Raw genomic sequence first — 21,846 nt, 5'->3', positions numbered from 1 at the left:
GATACCATCACATTATGATTTGTCAATACAAAATGAACTCTGGCATAGATATTGGAGGTGAACTCCTTGTCATTTACCAGACATTACAGTTGTAACATTGGTGTGAAGCAGTTTCCCTGAACGTCAACTTGGAAGATTTAGTACAAATCCTGAGTTTTGCCCCACTTTGATTCTAGTGAAGGGAGCATGTTCAGTTTGCTTGTCAATTCAGGCTCTAAGTATGGATTTATGCCACAATTTTGTAGGAGTAGTGTAGATCAAAACCTCTTTATTCAGTTGACTGGACAATTAATTTGAAGGTTGATGCCAACTGTGTGGGTTCAATTCCCGCACCAGCTGAGGTTACCGCGAAAGACTTGGAGACCGTAAGGACTGCAGATGCTGGATGCCAGAGTCAATAGGTGTGAAGCTGGAAAAGCACAGTGGATCAGACAGCATCTGAGGAGCACAAAGGTCAATGTTTCGGGCAGAAACCTTTTATGAGGTTTCAACCTAAAAATTTGACTTTCCCGCTCCTCAGATGCTATCTGACCTGCTGTGCTTTTCCAGCTTCACATCTATTGACTTTACCTTGAAGGACTGTCGTTCCCAACCTCTCCCCTCACCTAAGATGTGGTAACTCTCATGTTAAATCACCACCAATTGTCTCTCACTTACGAAAGCGGTCCTATGGTCTGGCAAGACCGTAATGAGTCTAGGTTGGAGTGGTGCTCAACAAGTATAGCAGGTTAGGTCACATTCGAGAAGCAGGAAAAAATTGAAATTTCGGGCAAAAGCCCTTCATCAGGAATGAGGCAGGGAGCCTCCAAGGTGGAGAGATAAAAGGGAGGGGGGTGGGGCTGGGGTGAAGGTAGCCAAGAGTACAATAGGTGGATGGAGGTAGGGATGAAGGTGATGGGTCGGAGAGAGGGTGGAACGGATAGGTGGGCAGGAAGATTGGCAGGTAAGACAGGTCATGAGAATGGTGCTGAGCTGGCAGGTTGGAACTGGGGTAAGGTGGGGAGAGGGGAAATGAGGAAACTGGTGAAGTCCACATTGATGCCCTGGGGTTGAAGGGTCCTGAGGCGGAAGATGAGGTGTTCTTCCTCCAGGCGTCAGGTGGTGAGGGAGTGGCAGTGGAGGAGGCCCAGGACCTGCATGTCCTCGGCAGAGTGGGATGGGGAGTTGAAATGTTCAATCCCCACTGGGTGGTGAGGTTGATTGGTGTGGGTGTCCATAATGAACTCACTTCACTCGCACTTTGGTGTAAATACAATTTAGAACAAGATACAGGGAGAAGGACATTGTGGTTCATGTTGTTTTTCCAGGTTACTGAGCTAGCTTGAGCCAGATCATCATGTACGTTAGCCGGATCATGTAAAAGCACAGGTAGTCCAGTGACCCTACAGAAATTATCGTTGTCGCTTAACAAACACGATTGGTGAAATGCAGCTGAAGCATTCAACAAAGCTCCTCCAAGAACACCTTCCAAACCCACAGCCACTTCCATCGAGAAGGACAAGGGCAGCAGGGACATGGGAACACTGTCAGCTACAAGTTCCCTTCCAAGCCACTCACCATTCTGACTTGGAAATATATCACTGTTCAATTAATGTTGTGGAGGCTGAAATCCTGAAACTCCCTCTCTGACAGCACTGGGTACAAGAGGACAACTCAGCACCACCTTCTTGAGGATAAGTAGGGAGAGGCAATTAATGTTGGCCGAGTTAGCAAAGCCACCAGCTACCGAAAGAATATTTTTTAAAAATCTCAAGATGTATCGCAAATGTTACAAGTTGCAGAGTGTGTTCTGAATATAACTGGAAGAGACCATCATTTTGTGTAAGTTTTGTCATACTCAAGGTGTGATAAGATGCCGGTTTGTTGTTTGGTGTCCGTAAGTAATTAGTAAATTCAAAAAGTTGTTTGATTGTCTGCTTAGTCATAGATTGAGGACTGAGATTGAGTCAAATTCAACAAATAGCCCAGCTGCTCAAAAAAAGTCAGTGAACTATTTCTAACCAGCCTTGTTTTGCATTCACCTTCTCACAGGTTTGGCAGATCCCAGATCATGTAGCACTCCGGTCTATAACAGACCCCATTGTTGTCTTGGAGGGGCACTCGAAGAGAGTCGGGATTATCACATGGCATCCAACTGCCCGGAACATTTTACTTAGTGCAGGTAATATCATCATTGTGGACTGTTTTGTTCAAGCCGTGACACATTAAAATCACCAGCGGACGGTGGAAGTGGCTGTTACCTTAAAGTTGTGGTGATCCATTCTTATTTGACACCTTCAAAAAGTGGGAAGTTTGCAGCATTTGAAATTATCCAAGCCAGATATTTTTGTTCCTCCCCTTGCCTAGCGGATACTTTTTACATAATGCCTGTTATCGCCCCATAAGGAGAAAATGAAGATTGCTTCATATGGTTCATGCTGTATACAAAGAACTTCTCCCAAGTTAATTCTATTTCCTAGGCAGTATTAACAATTGGATTTAGCCTGCACCCCAGGGGGATGGGAGGTGGTTTTTCAAACTGAAGAAACCAATTTGCAATGAGAGTCCTTCAGTGCTGCTATTGTATGCCTGCTATCAGTCAGTAACTCAAAGACAAGGACGCTGATATCCAGAGCACACTGAATCATTGTACACAATTTTAATCCACATAAAAAACAAAATCAGGCAGGTTTGGCTCAGACTTTGTTCAAATATTATCTGATTCCCTAACTAGCCTTCCACTTCTGGTTTTAACAGAGTGGGTCCTGTTGAATAGACAGACAACTTGCTTGTCGGAGCTGGTTTGCCAATTTAATCATTATAAAACTTTTACATGTTCAGCTCACTGGTCTATATTTATCTGCCTGTCTTCTTGTGCTTTTTTTAAAAAAAAGATAGTTGATGGGTTTATCAACTTTTTCAAAACTTCTCCTGTTTCTAATTATTCAGTTAAAATGCTGGTATGGACATCATTAGTATCACGAGCGTCCTTATTGAGGTTCTCCTGGTCGTTTTATTTTCTTGTCTACCTTAATCTTTTTTAGTGATCACTGTAAATGAAATGTCTGCTTTCTTTCATATTTATCAATTCCTCACACCCCCATTGCACCATAGAAATGTTATTTGCAAGTTGCTTGTAAAGTTTAATGAGTGTTGGATGGTTAATTAAGGACAGAAACCAGCAAAGTGACTCATTGCAGCTGTTCAGTTAAGTAGATGCATCAATAGAGGAGGTAAGTGTCATTTCAGAGAACAGAAGAGTTGTCAATTCAAATGTGAATTTAGCAGCCCTGATTAATTCAGAGATACTGTCATTTATAAGGATATGTATTTCTCTGCATTTTGCCAGGAATTGTTACCATTTCTTTTGAAAATATTATAAACCCTCTGCTTTGAAGTGTCCTGTAGCAGCAACTGATTCTGATGCACACTGAGGTAGAGAACATGCTGAGATGCAGTTGCTTGCATTCACATCTACAAATACTAGACAGATACTCACTGTTTGCTTTTGGTGATCAGCAACGATTTTGAAAGATTTGCATTGGTGCTGATATATTCATTAAGCCATGTGATATATTGATATGAGCTCTGCGATGTTTGAATAATCATGTTTCAAAGTGTGAAGACATTGGAACTCTACCATGTTTAATTCCTGCTGGCTGCTTGTTCATGGTCCAGACTACACCAGAATTGTCCCTACTGGATCTGTTATATATTGTATAATTCTCAGGTGCAGCTGTGGAATGCTCCTTACCAAAACACTTACACACATGCACTTCAATTCCTAGCTCTAATATATATTGACATATATAAAATATGTAAATAACAATGCCAACATGGAGTATCTTTGCCTTTGTTGGGACTATCCTTATGCAAGTTTGCTTCATGCTAGGCTAGCAAATGTAAACAATAACCCAATTACAATTGTATTCTGTTTCCTAATGAGTAATTAATAGAGGAAAAGTAACATCAATTTTTTTTTACAACTTCTTCAAATAAGTTGAGGTCACAACAATTTTTTTGACCTACTGATCACCACCAATAAAACAGCGATGTAACCCACTGAATATTTACAAGTAAAGCCTATTACAGGAAATGCAACCCATCAAAGGTGAGGGGCATGGTGGAGAGAGCAGGAAGGGTCTAAATCAAAATGGGGTTGGAGGGGGAAATAAGACATTGTATCTCCCGCAGTGCCCACCTCCATCTATAGGCACTGAGAGATCACAGTATTATGCAATCAAATTAACAATTATTTTCAATGGTCAACAATTATTATCTCCTCCATATGTGAACTAACTTTCTAGACAAACTTAATCAATGAAATACGGTGATCTCCTGGAGGAAACAGCGTGGATCTTTACTAGGTCACCTGCTCAAAATGGCTTTGGGTTATAAAAATTAGAATTTTAGTGACAAACATGCACTGTAAACTGCAATCAAATTTCATAATGCAGCAAAGATGTAGCCCCCATAGTATTGTCAAATTTGCATAAGGGTAGCATAATTGGACTCCCAAAGGCATTGCCATAAAATGAGCCGTCACCATGACAACATGCAATGGCAAAACAAGAACTACTTGCATTCTTATATTACATAATAGTCACAGGACAGGAACAAGCCAATCAGCCCAACAGATCCCTGTGAGTGTTTATACTCCTCCAAACCTCCTCCACCCTCTCCAGGTTTTTCTTCTGCACCTTTCTCCCTCTTGTGTTTTCCAGATTCAGTTTAATTGCACTACACCGGTTGTCCCAATTACTCTCTCTGGATCCGAATTCTACATTCTAACCAGCCTAAACCTTCTATTCCTCGCTTCGAGTTCTAGTTTACCCTTCAGCATCTCTAGGTTATGAGCCTTTTCACAATTTTAATGGCTTCTGTCAGGCTATCCCTCAGTCTTCTCACTTCTAAGGAGCTCCATCATGTTCAATCTGTCACATAGTGCCTTTAACGATCGTCACAAGCTGTGTGACAGAAGTGTAAAGAAGGCAATGAAATCCATGCCCAAGCCAATGCAGGAAATATTAGAGGATTATAAATGTGATCAAAGAAGTGAGTTTTGAGAAAGGATCTTCAAGGAGAGCAACTTCTTACCTTATCCATATAGGTTCTGTGAGTTTTTTTTATCCTCCTGAGCAGGTAAACCTGGTCCCTTTTTCACTGATTTTGAAGCATAGTACATCTAACAATGGAGTACTCTGTTTGTGCAGGAGTGGGTCAGCTTTGTTAGCTAGAGTGTGACACTGAGTGATGCTGCTGGAGAGGGCTCCCTATATCCCTATATCAAGAAGTACATGGAGGCTCTGACTTGCACCACACCTTGTAGAGCGGTGCGCTTTAACCATTCATCTCTCTACATTGAGAGAGATGCCTATGCTCCTTTGTAGAATGTGGCTATAGTGATTGGAACCAGGTTGACCTCATTGATTACGAGGTCATTGGCTCAGGTTAACAACCCCAATCAATCAGGAAAACCCTGGCTGACCAATATAACCAAGAGAGAAAAAAAATATAACCAGATTAGAATCTCCTCAGTTGAGGATTGACTCTGAGTTGGCTGGCCACAGCCAGTGCACTGTGCACTAGTGAATGGTGACTTGGTGATGGGATACCGACCTCTGTGCAGTTATTTCAAGGACTAATTACCTTTCTGTGCTCCCTCTGTACTGCATTGCATTGTCAACCTAAATTATGTATTTATATCCTGGAGATGTTAAACCCTTAACCTTTCATTGCTCAGATGGGAATGTGTTATTGCTGGGAGGGGCTGACTCTCATTATTTATAGTAAAAGTGACTTAAAAATAATTTTCAAACTGGATTGTCAATCTTGATTTGGGTGGAGGAGGCTAGTGAGAATCATTCTCACTGTATTAATAGCAATGGTTGCTTTGTAAATTAATTATCAATAAAATTTACAGGATATGGTTGCAAAATAATTGCTTGTCTAAAACATCATTGAAAGGAGAAAAACCAAAACCCTTCCAAAATTTGTTACTCATTTTCTACGAAGAGACTTATATCAACATTGATCTAAAGTCCCCAGTTTTATTCTGAAAGTACTGAGTAGGGAAATGTTTGTGATTCATTTAAGTTTCTACAATTCTACTTTTTAATGTGCAAAATATATGTCAAGCCTTTGGAAAGTGTGTTTCTTGAAAGCTGCGTTAGAATTGAGAATGTGTTGGATGACCTTATATTTTGGAATTATTGAAAACTGAATGGAAAACAGTGCAAATTCATTCAACTGACAAGCATTAAAGTTATAAATTTTCAAGGCTTCTTTGCACCATTCACAAGACTATTTTAAAACCTGAAAAAAAAATTTAACCCTGTTCCTTACAGTGTGATTAAATTTCAAATTTTACTGTAAACTATATAATTTTATTTTGAAAAATTAAAGGATGAATCCCAAATGCCTCTAGATGTTCCATGACAGCTGTGAGCAATATATTCCAAGAGACAAGTGAAGCGTAATCTGTGCTTTTGTAACTGTATTACATAAATGGTGTCTGAATGAAGAGAATGAGAAAAATGCTACCACATGCACAAATAATGCTCATGTACAGACCTGCCAATTTACTCATGTTCATTAAAATCTTCTCAGGATCAAATTCTTCCAGGTTGGCGAACAAATTTTCATCTCATTTTGCATATGCAGGAATGAGCAAACAAATAATTATTCTTAACATGACAGTCAGTCCACATGTTAGGAGAACCTTCAGCAGCAGTATATTGACCATAAGATTACAGAGGTCGTCCTGATCTCCTGCTGTCACTCCTGAAGGAATTGGCTGCTTTCAGCTATTGGATTGGGCCATTCAACCCATTGATTTGGTTCTGCCATCCAACAGGACTGGGTTCAAGTCCCATCCATGCCATCATAACATATTCAAGCAGGTTGATTAACAACTGCACAACATCCCTTCGGTCACCCTTGAGTTCAATGTATTTTGTACACAAAGGTTAGCTTGATATTTTCTAAAATAATTTTTAAGCATATACATTTCTTGTGTGATTTTACCACAATCCACTTTGCCAATTGTAAGTACAAGAATAAAATGTGTCTCTTTAAAACGGGGTGCAGATTTCCTTCTTGAGTTCCCCATGTTGCTTCTGGGGGGTGAGCAGAAAAGGGAGGTGTGACAGGAAACTTCCCCTTTCCTTTGAACCCTAAATGTTTCTCCAGCGGTGACATGACCACATTCATTAAAACTGAGCTAACAGTCGCAAAATGATATTCAGCAAGTTTCCCCATCATTTTATATATAACACCGGGTGTAATTACTAGACTTTGGTTCATTGTTGTTAAGATAGTGAAAGAAGCTTTAAAAATTTGAGAAGGGATCTTTGCTCCATTATCTGTAAATAAAACACACCTTCTCCACCCCCTCCAACCACCACAACGAGTTGAAGCAGGCCTTGTAACTTTCTCTCATCTGATCTGGTCCCTCCATTTCCACAGTTCTAGTTTTCCCACTGTTTTATTCAATGTGAGGCAATGGAAATACTGCCAGTGGCCCACTAACTCCATGTTATCGAATGGTAAGATCAATCAGGGCCATGATTGAAGGAGACAGGTGACAACAAAATGGTGAGCAACTTCTAAGACCTGCCATGATTTGCCCAACCTCTGTCCTGATTAACCATCCTTTTGTCGGTCTAACTTGCTTTCTCTCTCCCTGGGCTTCATCTCCCCTATCTACTTGCTCCTAGTTGCCTTCATCCCTGCCATCTATGTAAATACCAATTCTGAATAAGGGTCACTGGACTCGAAACATTAACTCTACTTTCTCTCTCCACAGATGCTGCTAGACCCGAGTTTCTCTGGCAATTTCTGCTTTTGATCCAAATTAATGAAACCAGGCCACACAATTTTGATCTGTGCTTTAATCTCGATGTGTAAAAATCTGGGAACTAGTTTATTCTGCTTGTCGGTTGGGGAAAAAGCAGCGTGTGACAGTTGCATCATACATTTCTGTAAATCATGGGACCATAGAGTCATGGAGATGTACAGCATGGAAACAGACCCTTCAGTCCAACCCATCCATGCCAACCAGATATCCCAACCCAATCTAGTCCCACCTGCCAGCACCCAGCCCATATCCCTCCAAACCCTTCCTCAAAGGAAAGTGTTCACGTGTGGATGTTGACGAGGCTGTGTTCAGGTTTGTGTTTGGGATGTTTTCCATGCTGGATTAGTGTGTCAGCATCTGCTTCTTCAGTTCTCCTATACTAACTGGGGAGAGATTTGCTGGCATTTAGGGCAATGCGTTTACTGCCACTAAAACTTTTCTATCCTTCAAGTGCAAGACACGGTCAGAAAAAAAGGTAGACAGGGAATGAAGTATGAACCACTACAACAAACACTCCCTTGGGCTTCTCTAAAGCTCTGTCAGCTGTGTGAAAATGGGTTGAGAACTATGATAAGAAGTAGAGCCAAGAGGAAGGGAGTACTTTGCCAATGCCAATACTCAGGAGTAAGTGGCAGATGTATTCTAACATAGACCTGATTTGGGTTGGAAACAGTGTCCTTTTCATAACACCTTTCATGATTGTGCTCCTTTGAGACCACTGCTGTTTGTGAGCTCCACCTGTTACATTCAGCAGCTGGCATCCAAACAGACTGAGACAAGGAGCTGCATGGGGTTTTTCTTTGCTCCCCTGACAGCTGCTGGGACACATTTGACCGGATTCAAATCTAGGAAGAAACGTGCTTTGAGGAAATATATAAAAGTACCCCCAACTTTGCTATTCAAATCCTACCTTTACAACAGAATCCCTTTTACAGATTCAAATCTATGTTTAGTCTAGTTTTAGTGATAAACTGAACAATCTATCCAGCTAAGAATTGTTGTTAGACCTTTCAGAAGTAGTCACTTAAGTGACGAATGAATCTAAAAGTTTAAAACTTTTCTGCAAAATTGCAGTTGATGCAATTGCAACCGTAAATTTTATATACGAATTTGTGTTAGCCAGAAATATTGAGGAATATGGCAAAAAAGCAGATGTTTGGAGTTAGATTAGATATCTGCAAAAAAATCTGCAACTGAGCTGCCTATTCATGTGTTTTTATATTTCTACTTGAGGGACAACGTTTTCACACAGAGAATGGTGTGGTGTGTGGACAAAAAGAGCAGCCAGAGAAGTGGTAGAAGCAAGTACAGTTAAAACATTTAAAAGATATTTGGACAGGTACGTGGATAAGAAAGGTTCAGAGGGATATGGGCCAAACACAGGCAAATGGGACTCGTTCAGTTTAGGAAACCTGGTCAGCATGGCCAAGTTGGGTCAAACAGCCTGTTTCCATGCTGTATCACCCTACAACTTGAGACAAAATGCAGAAAAGCCGATACATTTGAAAGCACTAACTAGGTTTGTCCACTTTTAAGATTGCATCTTTCTTCTGGCTGTGCACTTCATGTAAACTGAGTATTAGCTGAAACTGCAGGCAAATAGTCATAGCTATCTCTACTAGTGCCATCCATCGCCATGCAGTCAGTTGTTGAAGTAAAGTCTCACTATTCATCACTTCCTCTTTCATGAACTTGTTTATCCAAACAAAATCGTGTACCCGATTGCCTGTTGTGCCTCAAACATTAACGTTTTCATGTTTTTAAGTAATATGAATATATTACTATGTTAGCCAACAGAAGATGCCCAAAAGAAAGAAACAAAACTGCCAAAATGCAGCGAAAAAGAATGGATGCTGTCCTCCAGACAGAGCACCACCTAGTGTTGAGGGAATGGACTCTGCAGGCCCACTTTTTTTGGTGGGGAGAATTAGTCATCTAGACAGTATGGCTGGAACTAACTTAATTGACTCCTATTGATAAAAAATGCTCATGTTTGCAATTTCGACAAGTGGTTTGGTTTTGCAGGAACATAAGCCTTGCAAATGGCAGGGTTATACTTATATCAGTATTGATAGTATGTTAATTATATTGTTAACGTAAACAGATGAAGGATGCTGTTTAATTAAATACCTTAAGCAATTAAAAAGCAAGACTGCTGGGACACAAGATGTCAGATAGGAAACAAGTATATGTAATGCTGGATTCTGTACATAAACCATATCAATATCAAGAAAAGTAGTTCACCAGTTGGTTTAGGATTGAATTAACGCGCAAAGTTACAATACTGTGTGTATGTACATCCTGGGATTTGAAAGTGCTCCTTGTCCACAGCGTGTAAAAAATTCAGCTGAAATACGATTCTAAGGAAAGTTACAGATGATTTCTCCTCTTTCCTGCCAGCCTTGCCTCCTTTAACTTGAGTTGGCATGTCAAATCATAATCAGTAACCATGGCACCAAACATGCCAAACTGGTCCTGATTTCTGTGCAAGTCAAATATACAGTTACTGTTAACTCCATCTGCCATTGTGTGAATTGAGACACATCTTTGTAAGTAGGGGAAGATTTCATCTGACGCACTCATACCGCACTCTCATAAATTAGAGCCTAACCAAAGCAAAATATTGCGGATGCTGGAAATGTGAAATAAAAGAGAAAATACTGGAGAAGCTCAGCCAGTCAGGCAGCACCAGCAGTGGAAAAAATCAGAATTAACGTTTTGAGTCCGATGTGACTGTTTTGCAGAATGAATGGTATTTTAGTCTTTTGTTTTCACTTGCTTAACTTATATTTGAAATACATTTCATCGATCACCTTCATGCATTTCCAAGTTTATTCCAGCTCTGTCAAATCATATCACAAATTTTACAATTATTGCGTATTGACTCTTATATTGAGTGCTGTTTCCCAACCATTATCTTAATAGCTACAGCTGTCTTCAACTGTATCTAATTCTCTGGCACATTTTGCTGCTGCTCTACAGCAAATCTATAGGCCCTGACTGTTTCTTGTAGCCAATAGCTGGGCTCCGACGTGCTTTTGAAACAAAGGGGATCAGGATGCAAATGATGTTGCAGTACCTTTAAAAATTCCTGTTCTCTAAGGATTCAGTTTGCTTAAGGATTGAGAGGAGACAACAGTTGAAATTAACACACAAGCAATTTATTTTGTTTTAAAGATTTGGTGTTTCACAAGCCAATGCTGAGTACTGATCCTTTACTCTACCTGGTTGTGTCTGTTGCAGGCAGTGATAATATGATCATTATTTGGAATGTGGGGACTGGGGAGCCCCTGATAACTCTTGATGACCTACACACTGACCTGATTTACAACGTCTGCTGGAACCGCAATGGCAGCCTCATCTGCACCACCTGCAAGGACAAGAAAGTGCGCGTCATTGATCCAAGGGAGCAGCGCATCGTTGCTGTAAGGTTTTCCACTGGCTTGGGACATGCGGGTACTGCATGGAATATGAAGTTCCAGTATTTGATTGCATCTATCGAGCCTTTACTCAAATCCATATTAAATGCCTCATTTGGCAAGCCCACCAATGCTATAATGAACTGTGATGTCCATTTGGGAAAGGCATTGTCATTATTGAGCAAAGGTCCTGCAGCCTTCAGATAACCACTTGAAGATAGTACAGAACATTGAACTAATACTGGGAAATTGCTTGATGCAATGACAAAACAGTTAAATGAAGGCAGATAAGACTTGAGAGATTGAACTGGTTGGTTTTGTCCCCAGTGGAGAGTGTCACATAAATTTCGATGTGAATCTTCAGTCCAGCTGAGTTATGCGAAGTAATTGGACACTTGGAATGTAATAATATGTCAGAGCAATGGATTTGATTACTTTCTGTTTTAATCCTAATCTGAAAGATGCTGCTGAAGAGAAATTCTGATCAAGGGCTGTACAGCAGCCCATGTGAGATCCAGGATCAATCCAATTTAGTATGACCATGTAAAACTCTCAGCCAGTGTATTCAAGCAGTCCCAGGAAAAGGAGAGACGTTTAAGTGCACTATGAAGCTCTCACAGCCGTATGGGTCTGTTGAAGACCATGCTTTCCAATCTACAAGTTTCAGTTGAAGTCTGCTTTGCTTATGAGCAGATTGGAAATATCCAGTTACAAGCCAGGCTGCTGTACCTGTGGCTATGGTGTTGGTTAAGGGCCATTGAATAGTTCCTGCAAGCAGACCTGCAGATTTCTAGTCAAAAATGTTTTGATTTCTGATGTAGCGTGATGTGCATCCCATTGACATTCCTCAGAATTCAACAATTTGGCACCACCATTGCGATCATTATGTCACAGTCCAAAGATGTGCAGGTTAGGTGAATTGGTCATGCTAAATTACCCGTAGAGTTAGGTGCATTAGTTAGGGGGAATGGGTCTGGGTGGGTTGCTCTTCGGAGTATCGGTGTGGAGTATTTGGGCCGAAGGGCCTGCTTCCACTCTGTAGGGAATCTAATCTAATTATGATGAGGCTGATCTCCATTTTCTTGGTGTTGGGTATTGTTAGCAAATTAAATGGCATGCATTATTTAAGTTTTAAATTTTAATGTTTACAAAGAAATCTGTGGGGAGTGGAGCTAAGCTATTTATATTTCTGGCGATGGAAGAAAAGCCTGCATTAACTTCATGACTTGCCTTGCCCTCAGCACATTCCGAAACACTTCCAAAGCAAGTCGAACATTTGAAATGCAGTCACTATTGATCAGGAGGCAAAAATGGCACTTTATGTGCCAAAAGATGTTGGTTGAGGTATTAAAGGGCAATCGACATAAGAGTATTCTATATTCATCCTTGAACAGTGCCAGGGAGGATGGGATTGAGAAACAGATCAACTATGATCAAATGGCAGAGCAGACTCAATGCCTCGAATGGCCTAAGTCTGTCCTGTCTTTTCTGGCCTAAGCAGATCCTTTAGATTCACATGGGCAGATGAAAGGACTTACTTTAGCATTTCATCCAAAGCATAGCATTTGACAATGCAACACTCCCCAATGTTATGAATGAGATAACGAGAATCCAGAGAAAGTACATTCCTGTTAGGGGTGAAAGGTAAGGCTGGTAGCTATAGGGAATGCTGGATGACTAAAGAAATTGGGGTTTGGTTTAGAGAAAGAAGGAAGCATATGTAAGATATAGACAGGATAGATCGAGGGAATCCTTAGAAGAGTATAAAGGCAGTAGGAGTGTACTTAAGAGGGAAATCAGGAGGGCAAAAAGGGGACAAGAGATAGCTTTGGCAATAGAATTAAGGAGAATCCAAAGGGTTTTTACAAATACATTAAGGACAAAAGGGTAACTAGGGAGAGAATAGACCCCTCAAAGATCAGCAAGGCGGCCTTTATATAGAGTTGCAGAAAATGGGGGAGATACTAAACGAGTATTTTGCATCAGTATTTACTGTGGAAAAGGATATGGAAGATATAGAATGTAGGGAAATAGGTGGTGACACCTTGCAAAATGTCCATATTACAGAGCAGGAAGTGCTGGATGTCTTGAAATGCATAAAGGTTGATAAATCCCCAGGACCTGGTCAGGTGTACCCTAAAACTCTGTGGGGAGTTAGAGAAGTGATTGCTGGCCTCTTTCTGAGATATTTGTATCATCGATAGTCACAGGTGAGGTGCTGGAAGACTGGAGGTTGACTAACGTGGCGCTACTCTTTAAGAGTAAGGACAAGCCATGGAACTATAGACCAGTGAGACTGACGGCGGTAGTGGGCAAGTTGTTGGAGGGAATCCTGAGGGACAGGATATATATGTATTTGGAAAGACAAGGATTGATTAGGGATAGTCAACATGGCTTTGTACGTGGGAAATCATGTCTCACAAACTTGATTGAGCTTTTTGAAGAAGTAATGAAAAGGATTGATGAGGGCAGAGCAGTGGACATAATCTATATGTACTTCAGTAAGGCGTACGAGAAGGTTCCCCATGGGAGACTGGTTACCAAGGTTAAATCTCATGGAATACAAGAACTAGCCATTTGGATACAGAACTGGCTCAAAGGTAGAAGAGGATTGATGAGGGCAGAGCGGTAGATGTGATCTATGCGAACTTCAGTAAGGTGTTCGACAAGGTTCCCCATGGGAGACTAGTGAGCAAAGTTAGATCTCACGGAATACAGGGAGATTGTTGGATACAGAACTGGCTCAAAGGTAAAAGACAGAGGGTGGTGGTGGAGGGTTGTTTTTCAGTCTGGAGGCCTGTGACCAGTGGAGTGCCACAAGGATTGGTGCTGGACCCTCTACTTTTTGTCATTTACATAAATGATTTGGATGTGAGCATAAGAAGTACAGTTGGTAAGTTTGCAGATGAAACCAAAATTGGAGGTGTAGTGGACAGCGAAGAGGGTTACCTCAGATTACAACAGGATCTGGACCAGATGGGCCAATGGGCTGAGAAGTGGCCGATGGAGCTTAATTCAGATAAATGCGAGGTGCTGCATTTCAGGAAAGCAAATCCTAGCAGGACTAATACACTTAATGGTAAGGTCCTAGGGAGTGTTGCTGAACAAAGAGATCTTGGAGTGCAGGTTCATAACTCCTTGAAAGTGGAGTCGCAGGTAGATAGGATAGTGAAGAAGGTGTTTGGTATGCTTTTTTTTATTGGTCAGAGTATTGAGTAGAGGGGTTGGGAGGTCATGTTGCGGCTGTACAGGACATTGGTTAGGCCACTGTTGGAATATTGCGTGCAATTCTGATCTCCTTCCTATCGAAAAGATGTTGTGAAACTTGAAAGGGTTCAGAAAAGATTTACAAGGATGTTGCCAGGGTTGGAGGATTTGAGCTATAGGGAGAGGCTGAACAGGCTGGGGCTGTTTTCCATGGACCGTTGGAGGTTGAGCGGTGACCTTACGGATGTTTACAAAATCATGAGGGGCATGGATAGGATAAATAGACAAAGTCTTTTCCCTGGGGTGGGGGAGTCCAGAACTAGAGGGCATAGATTTAGGTTGAGAGGGGAAAGATATAAAAGAGACCTAAGGGGCAACATTTTCACGCAGAGGGTGGTACTTGTATGGAATGAGCTGTCAGAGGAAGTGGTGAAGGCTGGTACAATTGCAACATTTAAAAGGCATTTGGATGGGTATATGAATAGGAAGGGTTTGGAGGGATATGGGCCGGGTGCTGGCAGGTGGGATTAGATTGGATTGGGATATCTGGTCGGCATGGACGAGTTGGACCGAAGGATCTGTTTCCATGCTGTACATCTCTATGACTCTATTTCAAACCAAGTTGAATGTTCAAGTCGTAGAGCAGGGCTTGAAGCCTCAACTGTCTGACCTGGAGTTTTGAGCATTAAACAAGCTGACACTTGAGAGGGAGAAAAGACAACTAAGACACTGAGAAACCACATGTGCAACAGTCCTTCATACAGTGATGATGCTCTTAGATAATATCAAATACTGGCATTTCATTGTTTGAGTACATGATGAGCTACTAATGAGATAACGTAGAGTGTTTGCATGGGTGAACATTTACAGTTTGAGGCACAAATGCTCACATCTAAATATAATATTTGGAATTAAAATGTGATTCTTTTATAACTTTAGTTCAGAAGCTGATCATTTTTTTCCAGGTGGTACAGATTAGTTTAATCATTTGTAAAATATTAGAAAAGCACTTGATTAAGAACTCTTCTGGATTCTCTGGGCAGTGACATTAGTGGTATAACATCATTGGCCTCTGGTATTTTCTGTGAGATTGTGGATTCTCATGAACAGAATGTGTTGACGATGTTGTCACATGTTGTGACTGGAAGTATTCTTACCATCCACCCCCTATTATATTTGGAATCTGAGAGAAGAGGAGGACTGTATTACTCTTAAACATTTGCAGGCAATATTTTTTCCTTTGTGTTGGTGAGCAAATATCATCAGGCATGGAGTCAGGTACTTAGCTGAGGGCATGGGGCACACCCTGCGTGGACCTACACATATTTGGATTTTTATCCTCAAAGCTTCCATTCATGCTGTTCTGAATACTAGTGATAAAAATTATCTTTAGAGATAATTAATTTCAATAATTAGCTCACTAGTGAAAATTAAATCATTATTTTGCCAAGAATTTTGCTAGTTCCATATAATTTACACCCTGAGAAAAGTTGTGCATTTGAAGATTAAAGATGAGGCATATTCCTGACATAACACTAAATTGCAGAGTTTGTAGCTGAATTTAAGGGAGAAAGGAGTTGAAGGATAATGATAAGATGAAAGAAAATAGAGTGGGTGGGGGGAGGCATATGGCATAGGCAAGTTAGGCTGAATGGCCTATTTATATATTGTCAGTAAATTCTATGGCTGTGCAAGACATTGGTTCGGCCACTTTTGGAATACTGCATTCAGTTCTGATCTCCCTGCTATAGGAAAGATGTTGCTAAACTTGAAACGGTGCAGAAAAGATTAACAAGGATGTTGCTGGGATTGGAGGCTTTGAGCAATAGGGAGAGGCTGAATAGGTTGGGGCTATTTCACCTGGAGCGTCAGAGGCTGAGGAACCTTTTAGAGATTGATAAAATCAAGAGGAGCACAGATAACATGAATAGCCAAGGTCTTTCTTTTCCGAGATAGGGGAGTTCAAAACTAGAGGGCATAGGCTTAAGGTGAGGGAGGAAAGATTTAAGAGGGGCCTGACAGGTAACCTTTCCAAGCAAGAATGGAATGCGCTGCTAGAGGAGGTTGTGGAGACTGGAACAATTATAACATTTAAAAGGCACCTGGATAGGTATATGAGTAGGAAAGATTTAGACAGATACAGGCCAAAAGCTGCAAACAGGACTGGATTAGTTTAGGATATCTGGTTGGCATGGAGGAATTGCACTGATGGGTCTGTTTCCGTGCTGTATATCTTTATAACTCTATGTGATGTCTTAAAATGCTTTTCACCTCATTCTTGCCTCTGTTGTTGTATAAAAACAAAATGCAGCAACAAATTTGTACACGGCAAACTTCGATAAACAGCAAAGTGATCACTAAATACACCGTTTGTGAGACACTGTTTGGGAATAAATTTTGGCCAGGACTCTCCCTTGCACATCTTTGAAATAATGCCATTGGGATTTTTAATGTTGTTCTGTAAGGAATGAAAGGTCCTTGGTTTAATAACTCACCTGAAAGATAGCAGTTTTAACATTCCCCCCACTCCCTCAGTTCTCAAATCCTGGAGTGCAACTTGAACCCGAAACTGTGAACCATGACTGATAAACAAAATTATAAGTCGTTTTTATGAAATACCACTCAAATCATTTAAATGGTAGGCAATCAGTATTGCTGGATTAATCCATGATACAAAATCATTGATGATGATGCTGAGAATAAATGGTTCTCACGATAACTGCAAAACAAGTTGCTTCACATAGTTCAACTGTCTCTAAAGTGTTTCAATCCATGTCAGGTTTTGTCTTTGTTAATCATGAAGGTCTCATAGAAAAATTCTCTCTTCATTGGATAGCCTGCCAATGAAGTCTAGGTAAAAACAATGACTGCAGATGCTGAAAACTAGGTTCTGGATTAGAGCGGTGCTGGAAAAGCACAGCAGGTCAGGCAGCATCTGAGGAGCAGGAAAATCGACATTTCGGGCAAAAGCCCTCTATTCCTGATGAAGGACTTTTGCCCGAAACGTCGATTTACCTGCTCCTCGGATGCTGCCTGAACTGCTGTGCTTTGCCAATGAAGTCTGTCAGGGCCTTCATGTGGAAAAACAGCACTGTTTCATCCTTTACCTTGATTAAGTAAGGTCAATAATTTGTAAAAACCTGATCTTTATTGAGAAATAATAAAGCAATGTTGTCGGTTGACCTGCTCGGAGATATATGATGGCAACTTGCCAACAACTCTCCTTCTGAGCTGTCTTCGGGATTGCACCAGTCTAATTCAGGATGCCTAATTTCCCTTATCAAGAAGCCTTGCTTAAGTTCTGTATGGCTTTCTATCCATCTTACACACACACACTTTCTCTCTTGGGATAAACTGAAGTCTTGTTACGGCTGAACTTCTTTAAACTCATCGAATTGTACTGAGTAACTTTAGCATCCTTAACAAATAAGGTTAAAACTCATAAAATCCTGAATCTTACTTTGAATGAATGTGATTCAGCAGCACTGGTTTCCACCCAATTCCCTATGATCCCCATGAGGGACAACTCGAGTGTGACGACCGACACCTGCCTTGGGTTATCCTCAAGTAGATATTTTCCAAGAATGCAAAAGCCCAATGTTTCTCTGGCTAAGGATTTAGGAAACATGTCTTGTCTGTATTAGTGTTTGTTCATGAAGGCTTTGTTCTCAAACCTTTGAAATGTCTCCCAGCATTATCTGCCAATTTATGTTGGTCTCATTAGTTTTTATTTTGGGTCACTCATTCTTCAAATGTAAGCATTGCATGTAGGTGGGAAGGGGGAGAATGTCCAGGCTTCAGTTCTTCCCACATGACTGCCTGCTAGTGAGAAGCTATTAGGAGAGATGCAATTGCAACCTGGTTAAGAACTCTTTATTCAACTTTGCCTGATCCTGCAGAAGACACTGTCGCAAATGCTGAGCCTGTATCCTACTTCTGACTGGTGTAATGCCTTAGTATTCCAGTACTGTTCTGCTGGTAGAGGCAGATACAATTACCAACATTTAAAAGGCATTTGGACAGTTACATGAATAGGAAAGGGATATGGGCCAAATGCAAGCAAATGGACTATTGGGAACTTGGTTTGCATAGATGAGTTGAGACAAAGGGCCTGTTTCCATGCTGTATGACTCTATTACTCTTTCCTAAGTGATCGCTCATGTTAAAGCCACATGCCAGGTATTTCTACAATCACTGAGCAAGTGATTTGTTTTGTTTCTTTATCCATTTTAAAAAATGATTTAAAGCATGATTGAAACAAGTTCCCTTGATGATGTCAGGGAAACAGGCAGAAATAGAAATGTTGCTCAGGATTATTGATGTGCCCCATCTTTGTAAAAGTTGTATCTAGGACGTACTTAACAAGGCAATCAATACAGCAGGGTATGAGCTGTGTCTTTTATACTGACACAACTTGGGACACTCTACGATGCTCCAGGGTTCAGATTCTAAGAAGTAAAAATCCAAGTTGAGTCCATCTTTAGCAGGTGATGTAGCTACTTCCACATGTTAATTGAACATATTTTGCAGAAGGTTAATCTGGGCTAAGGAGTGATGAGATATTCTGTAAAATTAGTGCCTTCAGGATTGACATTATGCATGTTGTGTTGCTGTGACTGCATGTTTGTTTTTGTTTCCTCCGGAATGTGTTTTGCTCGTGCTGCTCTCTTCTAACCAACAAACTAAGGAAAAGAATAAAGCACACGAAGGTGCTCGCCCAATGAGGGCCATCTTTATGTCCAACGGTAAAATCTTCACCACAGGATTCAGCAAGATGAGTGAACGGCAGCTGGCACTCTGGGACCCGGTAGGAGGTCTTTTATCGTTGGCTGGTCAGTGTTGGGGCGGGGAGGGATTGCTGGCAACAGCCTGGTACACAACACAAGCAACGGACAAAGCCAAACACATTGAAACAATCACTGGGCAATAAATGGAGCTGAATATGATCAAATTTCTGAGTGGAATCCCTCATTTGCTTTTAATTTCACCCCTAAGAAGGACACTTGGCATTGTGCATTTGTTGGTGAAATAGCATAGACATTCTGGTTTCTGCTAGACCAGGGTGTGGCTTTGGTTGGTTTAATCTTTCCCATTTTTGCCTTTGCTGATCCACCATGTGACCTCTGCAGAATTCTTGATCTCTTTTCTCCACTCGTCCCCCACCTCCCAGTCTTTGGTGGAGGTTGCCAATAGGACATTTGCATCAATCTCTTGAAAACAATAAATCTCTGCCATACGTACCGTCTAAAGTAGTTACTCATTCCAGACGTGTTCTGTAGGTCATGCTTCTTATCGGTGGAATTGTTACTGAGAGTGTTTCTTCCTTCGCCTTAACCTGTGGCCTCTGATACAAGTTTGATTGTATTCAGCATTTATTTTGACAGGCTCCTCAAAACTGGGCTGTACCGTTAAAGAAACAAATTGAATAATTTGTTATCAGACCAGATAATTTTGCTCACAATGCTGTAAGAGTTCTGTGTTCTGTGCCAGCTGGATACCTTGCTAAAGACTGTTTCTGCCTCAACCAGAATTCCTCCTCACGGAAAAAGCAATACAAACTGGCTAACTAATCCACAATGATAACCAACAACAAGCAAATTTCTTTGCAGAGAAACACGTCCATGGGGTTTCTGTGCACCGCATACACCCCCCCGAAAAATATTGGACTGGTATCAAAACGTGAGCTGGTATTCTTATTGTTGGCCAGGAGGAGGAGTTCTAGGGCTTTCTGTCTCATAATGGGAATATTTGCTTCAGACTTCCGGGAGGTTTCAGGATTGAAAATGAATCCTTTAACTTCTGTCTGAAGTGAAGCTTCTCCAAATTGTTTACCGTTGTTCTCTTGTTGTTTTAATTATCACTTTCTTCTTCAGGAGAAACTGGCCCCCCATGAAGGCATGAGGCCGATGAGGGCAGTTTTTACACGGGAGGGCAACATCTTTACCACAGGATTCACCCGAATGAGTCAGAGGGAACTGGGGCTATGGGACCCGGTAGTATTCAATGACTGCAAAGGGTCCAGGCCAATGCGCATCATCCATTAGCAACCTCTTACTAGTAGGATTACTAATAAATACATCTTTTCACAATAGGCAATCTTTAAGGCAAGCAGCAAAAAAGGACAGATGTGGACATACATGATGGAAAATATTGAGAAATGATATTGATTAAACATCTATAGCCATGCATTGTCTTTCTTATTTCAACCAAATCTTGGTTTGATATAAAAACCTAAAGAACTGCAAATGCTATAAATCAGAAACAAAAACAGAAATTGCCAGAAAAGCTCAGCAAGTCTGGCAGCATCTGTGGATAGGAATCAGAGTTAATATTTTGCATTGAGCAACCCTTTCCCTAAATTGATGGTAGCTAGGAAAAGTTTGGTTTGTATGGTCGGTTAATATAGTATGTTGGTTTGTATGGTCGGTTAATATAGTATGGAGTAGAAACAAGAAAACTTAGAACCGGAAGGCACAGTGGGATAATTGATGTACCTTTCTAGTATATTCAGGAATACAAATAGGCCAACTAATCCACTAAAAATGGTAACATTGCAGGATATTCATCAAAAGAAAGTAGAGACAAATTTGGTAAAGTTGTGCTGGCTGTAAGAACAGCTGATTGGTGCTCGTGTGCTACCGTAATGTACCTTTTTCCTGAAAAATCTGCTAACTGTAGCTATTTATGTTAAAATTGTCACCTTGAGGCTTCAACCTGACTATACAGAACCTGCAGAGCTCTGAACTCGAGAGCAGATCGATATTGTTACTCAGGTCCAGATTTGAACCCAGGCCTCCTGGCTTATAGCCATGGACACTGTCACTGTGCAACAAGGGCCCCTGAATTGTGGTACACCGCACTAGAAAGTGTCTGCCAAATTAACGTAACTTAGTGCTAATTTGGGACCGCTTTGTGTCGTCAAATTAAATAGAAGGCTTGCACACTGCCACTCATTAACATTGCTGGAATAAGCTATAACTAAAATGGTGTTAATCTGTTCCAATCCAGTGCTCTCTCCTATGGTTGCTGCTTCCTGCAATTTGACTGGTATCATTTCATAGAATGTGGTCCCATAGGCTTTAAGACCAAAAGTACTGCTTCATCTCTCTTTTCCCCCAGTGAACAGTCATTTGCCAGTGCAGGGTTCTCATAACCACGGTGTTTGATATTATTTCCGTTAGCCAATCTTTCAAAGAAATTAAAAGTGTGGGATAACCCAGAAACATTCTTAGATCAGAGCACACATTCCTTTTTGCTTCTAACCATATGAACAAATAAATCACTTCTGATGGACTATGCTGATTGAGATGATAATCAGATATTGTTCATGGCGACTTGCTGCTATATGGATGATGCACAGGCCTGGTCTCTAGAGTGAAGTGT

At 40.9% G+C, this 21,846-nt stretch overlaps 1 protein-coding gene across 4 annotated transcripts in view; it reads left to right on the top strand.

Moving 5' to 3' along the window:
• Nucleotides 1-21,846, top strand: part of LOC122564000 (coronin-6-like) — a 242,289-nt gene that overhangs the window by 198,965 nt on the left and 21,478 nt on the right. For 3 of the 4 annotated variants that reach the window (XM_043718415.2, XM_087977336.1, XM_087977337.1), the window contains 3 exons: nucleotides 2,032-2,161; nucleotides 11,081-11,262; nucleotides 19,151-19,270. In XM_043718415.2, the coding sequence (XP_043574350.1) occupies nucleotides 2,032-2,161; nucleotides 11,081-11,262; nucleotides 19,151-19,270 (432 nt within the window). Of the gene's footprint in view, nucleotides 1-2,031; nucleotides 2,162-11,080; nucleotides 11,263-19,150; nucleotides 19,271-20,336; nucleotides 20,457-21,846 lie in introns of all 4 variants that reach the window. The other variant, XM_043718414.2, reaches the window with a different exon arrangement.

Source organism: Chiloscyllium plagiosum, unplaced genomic scaffold (genome assembly GCF_037043375.1).
Source record: "Chiloscyllium plagiosum isolate Xiang-an unplaced genomic scaffold, Cpla_swu_hap1 HiC_scaffold_31, whole genome shotgun sequence".
Classification (NCBI taxonomy): Eukaryota; Metazoa; Chordata; class Chondrichthyes; order Orectolobiformes; family Hemiscylliidae; genus Chiloscyllium; species Chiloscyllium plagiosum.
This window is presented reverse-complemented; position numbering and strand designations above follow the sequence as displayed.